The sequence below is a fragment of the Octopus bimaculoides genome, chromosome 1, assembly GCF_046866305.1.
Source record: "Octopus bimaculoides isolate indiv1 chromosome 1, ASM4686630v1, whole genome shotgun sequence".
NCBI classification, from domain to species: domain Eukaryota; kingdom Metazoa; phylum Mollusca; class Cephalopoda; order Octopoda; family Octopodidae; genus Octopus; species Octopus bimaculoides.
Genome location: NC_142928.1, coordinates 30,790,594 through 30,804,386, shown reverse-complemented (window position 1 = coordinate 30,804,386; position 13,793 = coordinate 30,790,594). Strand labels below are relative to the sequence as shown.

Below are 13,793 nucleotides of genomic sequence, written 5' to 3'. Positions count from 1 at the left end.
TATCTCCCCTTCTCAAGTAGAGCTGATCACAATTGTGATTTGATAATTACGATACATCGTCTACAGGCGGAGATTATTTAGATAAATCAAGAATTTACGCTGTATGATGTTTGAAATACCTGTATTTGTCTGTGTTGTTGAAATACATACCATTGGCCATTCTGTTATTTTTCTAATTTCTTCTTTGTTTATTAAATGGTCGTTGACTCACCTCACTTCATCCCAATTTTCACAGGTTTCGTCAAGGTGTCCAGATATCATCCTTCAGACTAAGCAGACGTAGTGAATCACCATTTTAGTCGACGGCGATCTGGCCATGTCACTGGTTGTTTTCAGTTACATGTTATCAGTGTCGCTCATACATACATACTTACATATATACATACACACACATACATGCATATATACATGGAGACATACATACACAGATATATGCATCATGAGGAATTCCGGAAGAAGCTTCGTGAGACCACTACTGAGACGTTTCCGAAAAAAAAAGAAAAGCCGTTGGTAAACAGTTTATAGCACAGACTCCATCTAAGAATATCTGAAGAAGGAATTGTATTCCGAAATATCATCGGACTATAGATAACCAAATTACAACAAGTATATAGTCCATTTTTTGTATTATAGTGCATTGTTGTACCATTCAAAACTTTTTATTCTATACATAAATGCATACACGCACATACATACATACCCACAAACACACACACACACACACACACACACACACACACACACACACACACACACACACACACACAATGTTCAAGGTGTGCCTCTTTCTGTATCAATATTGCAATATCCGTTAGAAACATTTGCGTTGTAATTTCCCAAGAAATGGAACGCGATAAAATAGCTGTAATTGAAGGGGTTAATTTCATCATCATCATCATCTCTCTTTCTCTCTCTCTCTCTCTCTCTCTCTCTCTCTCTCTCTCTCTCTCTCTCTCACGTAATTCTTAGAGTACAAAGTAAAAATTAAATAAACATAATCGCTTTTCCCTCTTTTCTTCATAAGGAAATCATACATTTTACTGCCAGCAGCGAAGTCTTGAAATCACAAACGTTTGAGTAGAAATTATAATCAAACCATCGAATAGAAACACGCGTCAATTTTAACAATAAGTCTTTGTTATAAGTAATATAAAAGCCGACAGTTATATATATCCAGTTGCTTTAAGGTCACTGTTCGAAGGACATCGACTAGATCCAACTTCAATCACGACCACATGAGAGATAACATCTGGTTCCACCATTTCTGATGTGCCAGCCACCGATACGCTTTTCCTATGCTGCGATGTGATGACATTAGAAACTCTTTCAGTACGCTTTGTCTCGGCAACACGTTGCATCCAAAGATTTATGTATTTCTTTAGCCAAACGTTGGTAACTCCGGAATCATCGGTGTCTGTCTCAGCATTGACCTTCATTTTGTTTCTAATCAGCTCTTTTGTTTGATAGTTTACATCAGTGACATCTTCACGTATAGCCCAGTTGTCTTTGTAAGTGTTATAGACTCTGTCTACTAGACGTGACACAAGAATGGAAGTACTGGCTAAAAAGATGATCACCACAACGGTAATTGGCAGCTTGTAGTAGAGAATCTTCCATTCTTCTAACAAAGGTGGTGATAAAGTACTCGTTTCGTCTAGAAATAGAAGGAAATGATTATTAAAAGTCACAATGATATAGTTTTATACACTGGCATTCTTTACTAAACGTTGAATCAGTACAATAAAACTATTTGCTCTGCAGCTATACTTAACTTAGTATACAGTCCTCTGGATTTCTAGTCGACTTGATTATTGATCTAAAAATTACGCGAGCACACATGCACTTTCTCTCACATACACATGCACATATATACATACATATATACACACATGTGTATATTTTGTTTGTATATATTGATATTATATTATACTGGATTAAACATATATATATATATATATATATATATATATATATATATATATATATATATATATATATATATATATAACCCCTCCCATAAGCAACCCATACCCAAACAACCAACATTTTTTAGTCGCACACCAGAGGAAACAGATAACAATATGAAACCCGAGACACAGGAGAAACCCAACGTAATCAACCTCTCCCACTTATCCTTATCTAACATTAAGATAGACATCCTCTCCAAAGGACTCAAATTCACACCGACACCTCGCAGAGCCAATCAAAGTGAAATTAAAGACCGTATCTCAGAGTTCTGCAGGAAATTAAGACTTGCAGAGACCCTGACCGACTTTGATGATCAGGATGAACCACTGGTCAAGAACAAAAGCCAATACACCCCCAACAAAGAAAGAAGCAACAGCCTTGATGAATTTTGCAAATACATCGAAAACTTTCCCTATCACACCCTGCACAAACAAAAAACCATCCCAAACCTCAACAAAATCCAATGGAAAGAAATTAATGAACTATCAAACAATAAAGAAATTACAATCAAAGAAGCGGACAAAGGCAACGCAGTGGTAATTATAGACACATCCTACTACAGAAATCTAGTCATGTCCTTACTAAACAACAATGAGTATTATGAAGAAATCAACAACTACAATCCCCCAAAAATAATGAAAATCCTCTCCTCACTAATACATACCCACGGGAAAGACATCACAAAAAAGGGAGTAGATTTCCTTACAAATTTCAAATACAAACCCAACCTCTCCAATATCCACAAAAGCCCAACCATCAATGAAGCCATCGACAACTCACCACATACATACACCAACACCAGGAGACCTAAAATTATGACCCATCATAGCTGGCCTATCCTGTGAGACACACAGATTAAGTTACTTCACGGACATTCTCCCGAAGCCATATCAAAAACATATTAGAAGCTACATGAGAGATGATTTAGACATGCTGAACCATCTCCCAGAACAGGTTGGGGAAGAATCCATCATGGTCTCCTTCGATGTTATAAACCTAAACTCCAACATTCCACGTGATTATATGGGATGGAAGTGATTCGATTCAGGCTAGAATTACATCCAGAGGAAATACCAGAACGAATAAACAAAACCTTCATCATTGAATCAATCAAATTCATTCTCCAGAATAATCATTTCATTTTTGACAACTGCTACTGCCAAATATCGGGAATTGTGATGGGCACGAGAGCAGCACCTACCATTGCCAACCTCACAATAGGATTCTTAGAGAAAAACATATATCAGAATTCACTGTGAAAATTTGGAGATCCTCTCGGCCAATGCATTAAAGAGAATTGGAATAGATACCTGGATGACTGTTTCGTATTCTGGAATAACAACTTAAACAAACTCCTAGAATTTAAAACACTTCTGAGTAGCATCCACACAAGCATTCAATTCACAATGGAATACAACCAGGAGGCACTTCCATTCCTAGACATTCTAATTTTTAAAAAAAGAATAAAATAACAACAAAATCGAAACAGACATATTTTATAAAACAGCAGATGCAAAACGATACTTTCTCTTTAGCTCTTGCCATCCTAGACACTCAAAAACAAACATCCCCTTCAACCGTGCAAGAAGAATCTGCACTATTGTCTCAGAGAAAAAAACTAGAGATTTAAGACTACAAGAACTGAAAAATGTCCTCCTCGATAGACTCTACCCAATCCAACTCATTAATGAAGGAATAAAACGTGCCAAATCTATCAACAGCGAGACATTAAGAAAACCCCAAGAAATTAACAAATCTCTCCTTAAAACACTACCCTACATTTCCACATACAACCCCAGAAACAAAGAAGCATTCAGCACAACCATGCAATACCTACCAAAACCACACAAGGACCCAAAACTAAAAAGAATTTTACGTGACACTAAAATTGTCAAAAGCAATAAACAACCTAAGTCATTAAAGAAACTACCGACTAATGCAAAATTATTCCCCTCCACAACAAGCCCCAAAGTAAAAAAATGTAATCGCCCCAACTGTGGTACAGCCACTATTATTCCCAGGGCTACTCTGACCCGGAGTAGTAGCGCCTGTTACGGTTCCATCTGTGGGTTAACTATCATGTGAACTACTAGGTGTGAAGTAACCCTAGTTCCCGTTAGAACTTCCTCCTAGGACCTCGTATGGAAATATGCATACATAAATGCGGCGACACGTAAAAGCGCCCGTGCGGTCCCACGTAAACGCATCCAGCTCACTCTGTAAAGTGGTTAGCGTTAGGAAGGGCATCCAGCTGTAGAAACCATGCCAAATCAGTCTAGAGTTTGGTGCAGCCCCACCCCCACCCTCAGCTTGCCAGCTCTGGTCACACTGTCCAACTTATGCCAGCATGGACAACGGTCTTTAGATGATGATGATGATGATGATGACGATGATGATGATGATGATGATGATGACGATGACGATGACGGTGGTGGTGGTGGCGGCGGCGGCGGCGGCGGCGGTGGTGGAGTAGGTGGTTGTGGTGGTTATGATGATGATGATGGTGATGGTGATGATGATGATGATGATGATGATGATAATTCCTTTTTACTTTTGCTGGGTGTTGTCTTTTTTTGTTTACACCTCCCTATCTCGTCCAGATATATGTCGAATGGATTAAGACTACATTCACTTGCTAAAAGAAAAACAAAGTTTGGAAAGCCAAAATATGATGTTTGTTTTGCGTAATAATCAATAATACAGTTTGAAAATTGCACCTCAGAGCTTCAGTAGTTTCTAAATTAATCTGTGTGAAATCTCAGTCAACGGATCAAATGAATCAGATATCAGAACACAATAGAAGCATCCCAAAGCAGGATCCAGGGCCGTCCTAACAGCATTATAGGTCAACAAGCAAATCAACGCACTGCGCCCTTTAGTATCAATTTTTTGACAAGCCATAGCATGCATTTTTTTAAGGAGTGGCTGTGTGGTAAGTAGCTTGCTTACCAACCACATGGTTCCAGGTTCAGTCCCATTGCGTGGCATCTTGGGCAAGTGTCTTCTACTATAGCCTCGGGCCGACCAAAGCCTTGTGAGTGGATTTGGTAGACGGAAACTGAAAGAAGCCCGTCGTAAATATGTATGCGTGTGTGTGTGTGTGTCTGTGTTTGTCCCCCCCAACATCGCTTGACAACCGATGCTGGTGTGTTTACGTCCCCGTAACTTAGCGGTTCGGCAAAAGTTTTCCGACAGAATAAGTACTAGGCTTACAAAGAATAAGTCCTGGGGTTGATTTGCTCGACTAAAAGACGGTGCTCCAGCATGGCCGCAGTCAAATGACTGAAACAAGTAAAAGAGTAAAAGAGAGCATATATTTTGTAGAGCTTTGTGAAGTGAAGAGGAGCAGTATTTATTACCTTTTTGCAGGAACTCCCACAATGTTGAGGGAAAAAGAGGTTAAACCATGGCTAATGCGTTGCTGCAATGTGAAGCAGTACGCGAAAATATAATGTTGGCAAACCTCAGATTTGAGAAACAATCTGGATTTTTACCAGGGAATAGTCTCTTCTAAAGATACCTAAGGATTAGGTGGTGGTGATAAACTTGGAGAAGCGAAAGAAGTCTACCAACCAAAACCAGGCAAAAATTCGCTCCAGCTGGTGTCTACTGTTTCTTTTTCCGTCTGCCTACTTTCACTCTCAAGACTTAAATCTGTTGCAGGTAAACTGCAGCACACGAGGTTTTCTGAATGGCACACTTTACGAATAATTAATATAATTAATTACCTTGAGTTTTTTTTTTTTTTTTTTTTTTTAGTAATGCCTGATGATGATCCATGTCTCATGCAGCTCGTATCCAGAAAATGGTTGCCCATCTTTAACTTAAATTGAACGGAGGCAATAGGAGAAGGCATCTGTCTGACGTGATTGAAATCTAGAAGCATACTCAGAATCTCGTTATTCTGACGCGAACATCTTAACAAAATGGCCACGCCAACGCCCACAGATTCAAAGCATCAACAACAGCACTCACACACACACACATATGTACGCGCGCGCACACACACATACACATACATCTTAAGATAAATAAATCTCAGTACTTACTTTTTCCAGAAAGAACTGTGTGTATACAGAATACAATACACCCGAACCAGCAACAGTTCCTCCTGTGATCTAACACGGTCATGGTGGAAATTTCCAGAAAAAGTTCTGTTACTCGACTGTCTTTTCCTTCTTCCTTTCTTTCTTTACGATTTTGTTGTTGTTGTTACATTTGTTAAGTGATCGTTTATTCTGCCAACAAGGGTTGCTATCTTCAGATTTGTTGTAATGCTGCTTTTGTCGTAGTTGTTGCTGTTGTTGTGATTGGTGCTTGTGCTGTTGGTGGTGGTGGTGGTGGTCGTGGTCGTGGTCGTCGTGGCGGCGGCGGTTATTTTGGTTTTTAGTTATTATTAGTTTTATGATTGTCAACGAATTTCAAAGTAGTGAAACGTTAGTTCAGGTATTTAAAATCTCTCTCTCTCTCTCTCTCTCTCTCTCTCTCTCTCTTTCTCTAACTCTCTCTCTCTCTCTCTCTCTCTCTCTCTAACTCTCTCTCTCTCTCTCTCTCTCTCTCTCTCTCTCTCTCTCTCTCTAACTCTCTCTCTCTCTCTCCCCCTCTCTCTGACTATCTATGCATATATTATATGTACGTGTGTATATGTATGTATAAGTGTGTGTGTGTGTGTATCTATTTGGATCTTTAGTTCGCTGTAACTGTCACGGCCAGGACTTGCTGAAACACCGCTTGCATACACACACAAATATAGACGGATAGATTCCCCTCTTTCTCTCTTTCTGTATGTATAAATATATATTTGTGTTTATGTATATGTCTGTGTATAATATATGTCAGTGCGTGTTTGGTACCCCAGCATGGCCGCTGCTCTCGAGCTGAAACTAAAGGATAAAGGATATACACACACACACACACACTTTTTTTTTTCTCTGTTTTGCTCAACTTTTCTTCACCTTTCCCTTTCTGTTCCTAGCATATTTACGAGCATATTTCCTTCTGTCAAGCTTCATAACCTCTGTCCACTGTCTCCGTGTTTTATATTCCAACATGAACTTCGATTTCAATTTTCTTTACAATTCCACAATGTTTAACCCTAACCCTCACCCTAACTACAATTTAAGTAATGTCAAGACAGAGGTTACCAAACATTGCGTCACAACGTACACCAAGGGACACCACGAAATTTAAAAAATATAATTCAAGGTTTTAGAAAATCCATGCTAAAACATGAGTTCTTTGAAAAACATTATTCATAATTTTGTGTACACAAATATGATTCATGAAGTAAGATAAACAAGAGTTTTCTATATTTTTGTCATTTTTTAAACTTTCCATACAAAGTGGATAGTAATTTTTAATTTTCTATGCCAAGTATGTCAGAAAGGTTTGATAAAGTGCCCCAGTTATTTTTAACTTTACATGCAAAGCATTTTTAATTTTCCATACAAAAGTATCCCAGTAATTTTTAATTTTCCATACAAAATGCGTTAATAATGTCTAACTTTTTATGAAAAGTGTGCGGTCATTTTTAACTTTGCATGCAAAGTGTGCCGGTAATGTTGAACTTTCGTTACAAAGTGTGCCAGTTATAATTTAACTTTCCATGAAATGTGGGTTGTAATGTTTAGCAGTAATGTTTAGCTTTCCATACACAGTTTAACAGTAATATTTAACCTTCCATATAAAGTACGCCAGTAATTTTAACTTTTCATACAAAGTACACTAGCAATTTTTAATTTTCCATGCAGAATATGTCAGAAACTTTTAAGTTTCCATTTTAAGTGGTCCAGTAATTCTTAATTTTCCGTACAAAGTGCATCAATAATTTTTAAACTTTTTATGAAAAGTATGCGGTCATTTTTAATTTTCCATGCAAAGTGTGCCTATAATGTAGGTTGTAATTTTTAACTTTCCTCGCAGAGTATGTCAGAATTTTTTAAGTTTCCATTTTAAGTGGTCCAGTAATTCTTAATTTTCCATAGAAAGTTCATCAATAATTTTTAAACCTTTTATGAAAAGTGTGCGGTCATCTTTGGTTTTCCATGCAAAGTGTGCCTATAATGTAGGTTGTAATTTTTAACTTGCCATGCAGAGTATATCAGAAATTTTTAACTTTCCATTTTAAGTGGTCCAGTAATTTTTAATTTTCCATACAAAGTGCATCACTAATTTTTAAACCTTTTATGAAAAGTGTGCGGTCCTTTTTAATTTTCCATGCAAAGTGTGCCTATAATGTAGGTTGTAATTTTTAACTTTCCTCGCAGAGTATGTCAGAAATTTTTAACTTTCCTTACAGAGTACGCAAGTAATCTTTCGATTGATTTCCAGTAAGCCATCAACTCGAAAAGACTGAAAAGCACCGATATTGATTTTTAACACAGGCACACACACACCCGCCAATTTGGACGGCTGGTTTCGGGAGTCGATTTTATCAATTTCAGTACTTGGTTGGTTCTTTATTGCCAATGTCTATTGCTAAAGAATATTAGTTAAAGTTAGTATAATGAATGTGTATCTAAAGCATATCCAAGTCATCCAGAATAACATGCCAAGAAAAATTCTTTATTCAAGAAATATTAGACATTTATAGAATTAAATTTATTTATGCTTTCGCCTTTTACACTTAGTTGAAGGTTTGCCTATTATAACATAATTAGAATATATGAAGTTTTACCCGTTATAACTTAATTCGAATTTTTATATACATAGGCGCGAGCGTGGGTGTGTGGTGGTTCCGGGTTCAGTCCTACTGCGTGGCACCTTGGACAAGTGTCTTTTATTATAACCTCGGGTCGACCAAAGCCTTGTGAGCAGATTTGGTAGACGGAAACTGAAAGAAAGCCCATCGTGTGTGTGTGTGTGTGTGTGTGTGTGTGTGTGTGTGTGTGTACGGGGTTTCTTTCTGTCTGTTTGCCTCCCCACTACCTCAATGTTAGTGGGTTTACGTCCCCGTAACTTAGCGGTTCGACAAAAGAGATGATAGAATAAATACCGGGCTTTGAAAAAAAAACACATTGCGGTCGATTCAGTCGACCAAACATTTTTCAAGGTTGTGCCCCAGCATGGCCGCAGTCTAATGACTGCAACAAGTAAAAGATATATAAAGCTTTACCCATTATAACTTAATTCGAATTTTTATATACATTTCGTCTGTCTTTACGTTCTGAGTTCAAATTTCGCCGATGTCGACTTTGCTTTTCATCCTTTCGGGGTCGATAAATTAAGTACCAGTTGTGTACTGGGGACGATCTAATCGACTGGCCTGCTACCCCAAAAAAAATTTTGAGCCTTGTGCCAAGAGTAGAAAAGAATATTAATGTTTTTCTGAGTTCAAATTCCGCCGAGGTCGGCTTTGCCTTCCATCATTTCGGGGTCGATAAATTAAGTACCAGTTGCGTACTGGAATCGATCTAATCGACTGACCCCCACCTCCCCAAAAATTTCGGGCCTTATGCCTAGAGTAGAAAAGAATTTTTATATAGATAAATATTGATGCAAAGATTTAAATATATAAGAATATATAATTAAAAACAAAGCAAAATTTGATTATTTACAATGGTTTTCATTTTTTCCTGTAAAATGTTTTCGAAGCCACCACTAAGTCGGAGAAGTAGATATTTTCAATATGCACTCGTACCCACAGAGAAATACTGATGTATAATAATGCTGCTTTATATATATATATATATAAATGCAGATGGATAATTAACTGTAAAGGAAACAGAGCCAGTCAAACTGCAACTTCAAACTTTCTCATCCATCACACAGCAGCTGACAAAAGAAAAGACGGAAAACTGGTGGTGGTGATGGTGGTGGCGGCGGCGGCGGGAGGAGGAGGAGACGGCGGAGTTCACTATAACCATTGGCTTGGTTCTTAATCGTTGTCGTAGCTTAGCTACAGCAATAAAAGAAGCCATTTTTTAATCACTGACCCACCTCTCTCTCTCTCTCTCTCTCCCTCCCTCTCTCCCTATACATATTTTATAGTTTCAGATCGTGGCCATCCTGGTGCACCACCTTGAAAAATGTTTAGTCGAATAAATCGACCCCAATACTTACTTTTTGTCCATGTCGCGGATCTTTCTGATTTGGCGGGCACCATTTTTTATTTATGTTTTATTTGGAGTGTTTACTACCGAAACACTTTAAAACTTCGCATACTTGTATATTTTGTCTTATAGAACAGAGAAAAAAATTTATATTCGAAGTTATTTCATGTCAAAAGTTGTCGTATTTCGGTAATTTCAACCAATCACTGACGTCTATTAAGGTGAAAACAATTACTGCTATGGATTGTCAACAAAACGTTGTGCGGTGTAATGGGATCTTTTCCCTTGAATAAAATTAATGTCGTTGTTTGTCAACAACAACTATCGGCGGTACTGTTATTTATGACATCGTTCGTGCGTTTGTACTGGTTTTAGCTTTAGGGTTTTAGAGTTAATGTTAGTGTTAGGGCTTTAGGGTTAGAGTTAGGGTTATGAGTATTTTTGCCAAATTTGGTGAAAATCTGTTCAATACACCGCCACAAATTTTTCACCAAATTTGGCAAAAGTACTCATAACCCGAACTCTAACCCTAAAACCCTAAAATACGACAATTTCAACACGAAATAACTTTAAAAAGGTAAAAAAATTTTCAATAACACTAAGAGTGAAAGATGCTTTATATAACACATTCTACCAGTGTCCCAAGTTTTATAGTGTTTCGTTAAGAAAACAACTGGCGCCCGCCAAATCAGAAAGATCGCATGTCACATCTTATAGCCTTTAGTGTTTACAGAGCATTGAACGGCAATCATGGTATTGACATTTTGATGCCCAATGCAAATCATCATGATACAGGTAACTCGTTTCCAATATTCAGATGGCTTCCAGTCCTTCATGTCAGTTAACTTTTTTCTCAACTATAACTTTAATGCTTATGCTCTCCAACGCTGTTGACTTTTAACCAAGCTGTACCCGGACATGCTACATTTATGATAGCTAACTCCAGATATTACTCCTAGTCACTGTATTGAATATTTACTTTTGATATTTAATTTGTCGGAAACTAGAATGAATCAACTCCACTCGTTCTTTTTGTAACATTCAACTCTCTTTGATTAACTTAACTAGAGCATAACCCATTATTTCATGCCAGCTCAAAATATATATCAGTTTTTAACTGTCTTTTATTTCTAAATACGCCATTATATACAACAAACCAGACAGGAAATTTTGACAATCAATGTCTGTTATTGTATGCAATATTTTTAGTGAACAAGGCGGCGAGCAGGCAGAAACGTCAACACGCCGAGTGAAATGCCTGGCGGTATTTCGTCTGTCTTTACGTTCTGAGTTCAAATTCAACCGAAGTCGACTTTGCCTTTCATCCTTTCGGGTGTCGATAGATTAAGTATCAGTTGCGTACTGGTGTCGATCTAATTGACTGGCCCCCTCCCCAAAAATTTCGGGCCTTGTGCCTAGAAAAGAATATTTTTAGTGAATTTGCATAATTGGGGTACATATGATAATCTTTTTTTTTTTTTTTTTTGGAAGTATTATTTCTGTAACGCGAGGCTATATAGTAGAAGATAATTGCTCAAGGTGCCACACAGTGGGACTGAACCCGAAATCAAGTAGCTGCAAAGTTAACTTCTTAACCACACAGCCATTCCTGTGCCTGATAAAAGGTTTTGCTTACAGCACCTAGGTTTCTCAAACGGTCACCCATCTAAGTACTAACTAGGCTCGATGCTGCTTAACTTCGGTGAACGGTCGAGTACTAGTTTCACAGCTTAACTCTCAATTATCCTTTCACTTTCACTCTAGTCATCACTAACTGACACCAGTATATCACTAAATTCTTTTAAATCGATTCATTTACACGCGCGCGCGTAATTGAAAAAGGAAACAACAGTATGCTGATAAATAATCCCACATATGTAATAGCACTTTTACATCTTCACCACCGATCTCATCCTCATCAACGTCAACATCATCATTATCTTCTTCGTGGTTATTGCCGCCATCTTTTCATTTCAGTAACCATCTGCAATTTGTTGGTTTTCTGGTTTGTTTTTATTTTAGTTATTTTTTTTTTCTTTCTCTTATGCTTCAAAAGTGTTCTGCTATATTTGTCAAAGGTGGAGGCGCAATGGCCTAGTGGTTAGGACAGCGGACTCGCTGTCATAGGATCGCGGTTTCGATTCCCAGACCTGGCGTTGTGAGTGTTTATTGAGTGAAAACACCTAAAGCTCCACGAGGCTCCGGCAGGGGATGGTGGCGAACCCTGCTGTACTCTTTCACCACAACTTTTTCTTCCTGTTTCTGTTGTGCCTGTAATTCAAAAGGGTCAGCCTTGTCACACTGTGTCACGCTGAATATCCCCGAGAACTACGTTAAGGGTACATGTGTCTGTGGAGTACTCAGCCACTTGCACGTTAATTTCACGAGCAGGCTGTTCTGTTGGTCGGATCAACTGGAACCCTCGACGTCGTAAGCGACGGAGTGCCAACAACAATATTTGTCGAAACCATCGTCACAGTTAACCAAGGCTGGCTGCAATGTAATATTTAATGTGTAACCCAAGGACTATAAAGCCGACTGTGTTGCAGTGTTTTGGGTGAAATGGGGATGAGAACGAGTTTGTGGTTTCGTGAGGTATGTCTTAGGCAGATAGATATTCGCATATACTTATATCTATATACAAACACAGACATGTAGGTGAGTAGGTAGATTAGAGAGATAGATAGATAGATAGATAGATAGATTTCTCCAAACCAAAGGAGGAACTGTCACTTCAGATATCAATTTGAAATAGCTCTTTACTTTTTCAGTAATATCAGGATCGTTCTGATCCTCCAGATCTACTCGATATTTACATTCTACGTTACACATCAGTGCTCAGTTCTTCTTGGTACCACCAAATACTTTGGTGGTACCAAAGAACCTAACAGATACCACGTTCATCTTGAAAGCTTCACACCTAAAAAGAATTCCCTCAAGGTTCACATTTTTCCCGAAAGCTGTATGCCTCTAGAATTCTTTCCATGTCCATGTTTTTCCTAACAATTCTCCCCAGGTCCACGTTCTTCTTGAGAATTGTAGAAAACTCAAGAATTCTCTCGAGGTTCACGTTTTCCCTAAAACAGTCAAACCTTCAGAATTCTTTCCAGGCCCACGTGTTTTTTTTTTTAATTATTATTTAGTTCGGCATTTTTAAACTACTTTTGTTCAAATGGAATGCCAATGATTCTTTTTTTTTATCGAGTGAGTTGGGTTGTAGCTTTTCTTCTTCACAAACCGTCAAACAACTTTCGTTCAAATGGACTGGCAACCTCATCGATTTCTCCGATCTAGGAGGGCTTCAAAGGTTGACATTGCCTCTTTGATTAATTAATAAATAAAAACAGTTCGAACAGAACACATATGCACACACACACGAATATACACAGACACGCTTACACAAATACACATCACACTTCCCACAAAACATATAGATACATAAATACAACAGAAAGAAAAAAATACATGCAGTCAGAGCTTAATTGACAAGACCAGACGATAACCGACCAGCAGACAAACGGACAGACATACAGATCGCAACAGTAACGATGATGATGATGATGATGATGAAGAGTATGATGTGAGGTATGGGGGTATTTCTTTTTACTTTTAACCTTTAAGGTTTCAACACTAATACTCAATATGTGAAACTGGATTACAATGACAGGTAAAAACAAATGATTGATTAACAGGTAACTAACTACACTAGCAAGTTTTCTGTTTGTCAGACTAGCTCACACTTTCTATTTCTTTTAATGTGTGTGTATGTGTGTG

At 37.9% G+C, this 13,793-nt stretch overlaps 1 protein-coding gene across 1 annotated transcript; it reads right to left on the bottom strand.

The window, feature by feature from the left end:
* Positions 1-1,006: 1,006 nt before the first annotated feature.
* Positions 1,007-6,442, bottom strand: LOC128250041 (uncharacterized). Its single transcript, XM_052974698.2, has 2 exons — positions 6,018-6,442; positions 1,007-1,654 (listed from the first exon to the last, which is right to left on the bottom strand). Exons 1-2 carry the CDS (start codon positions 6,097-6,099, stop codon positions 1,164-1,166), a joined length of 573 nt encoding a protein of 190 aa, XP_052830658.2. The 5' UTR covers positions 6,100-6,442; the 3' UTR covers positions 1,007-1,163.
* Positions 6,443-13,793: the final 7,351 nt, after the last annotated feature.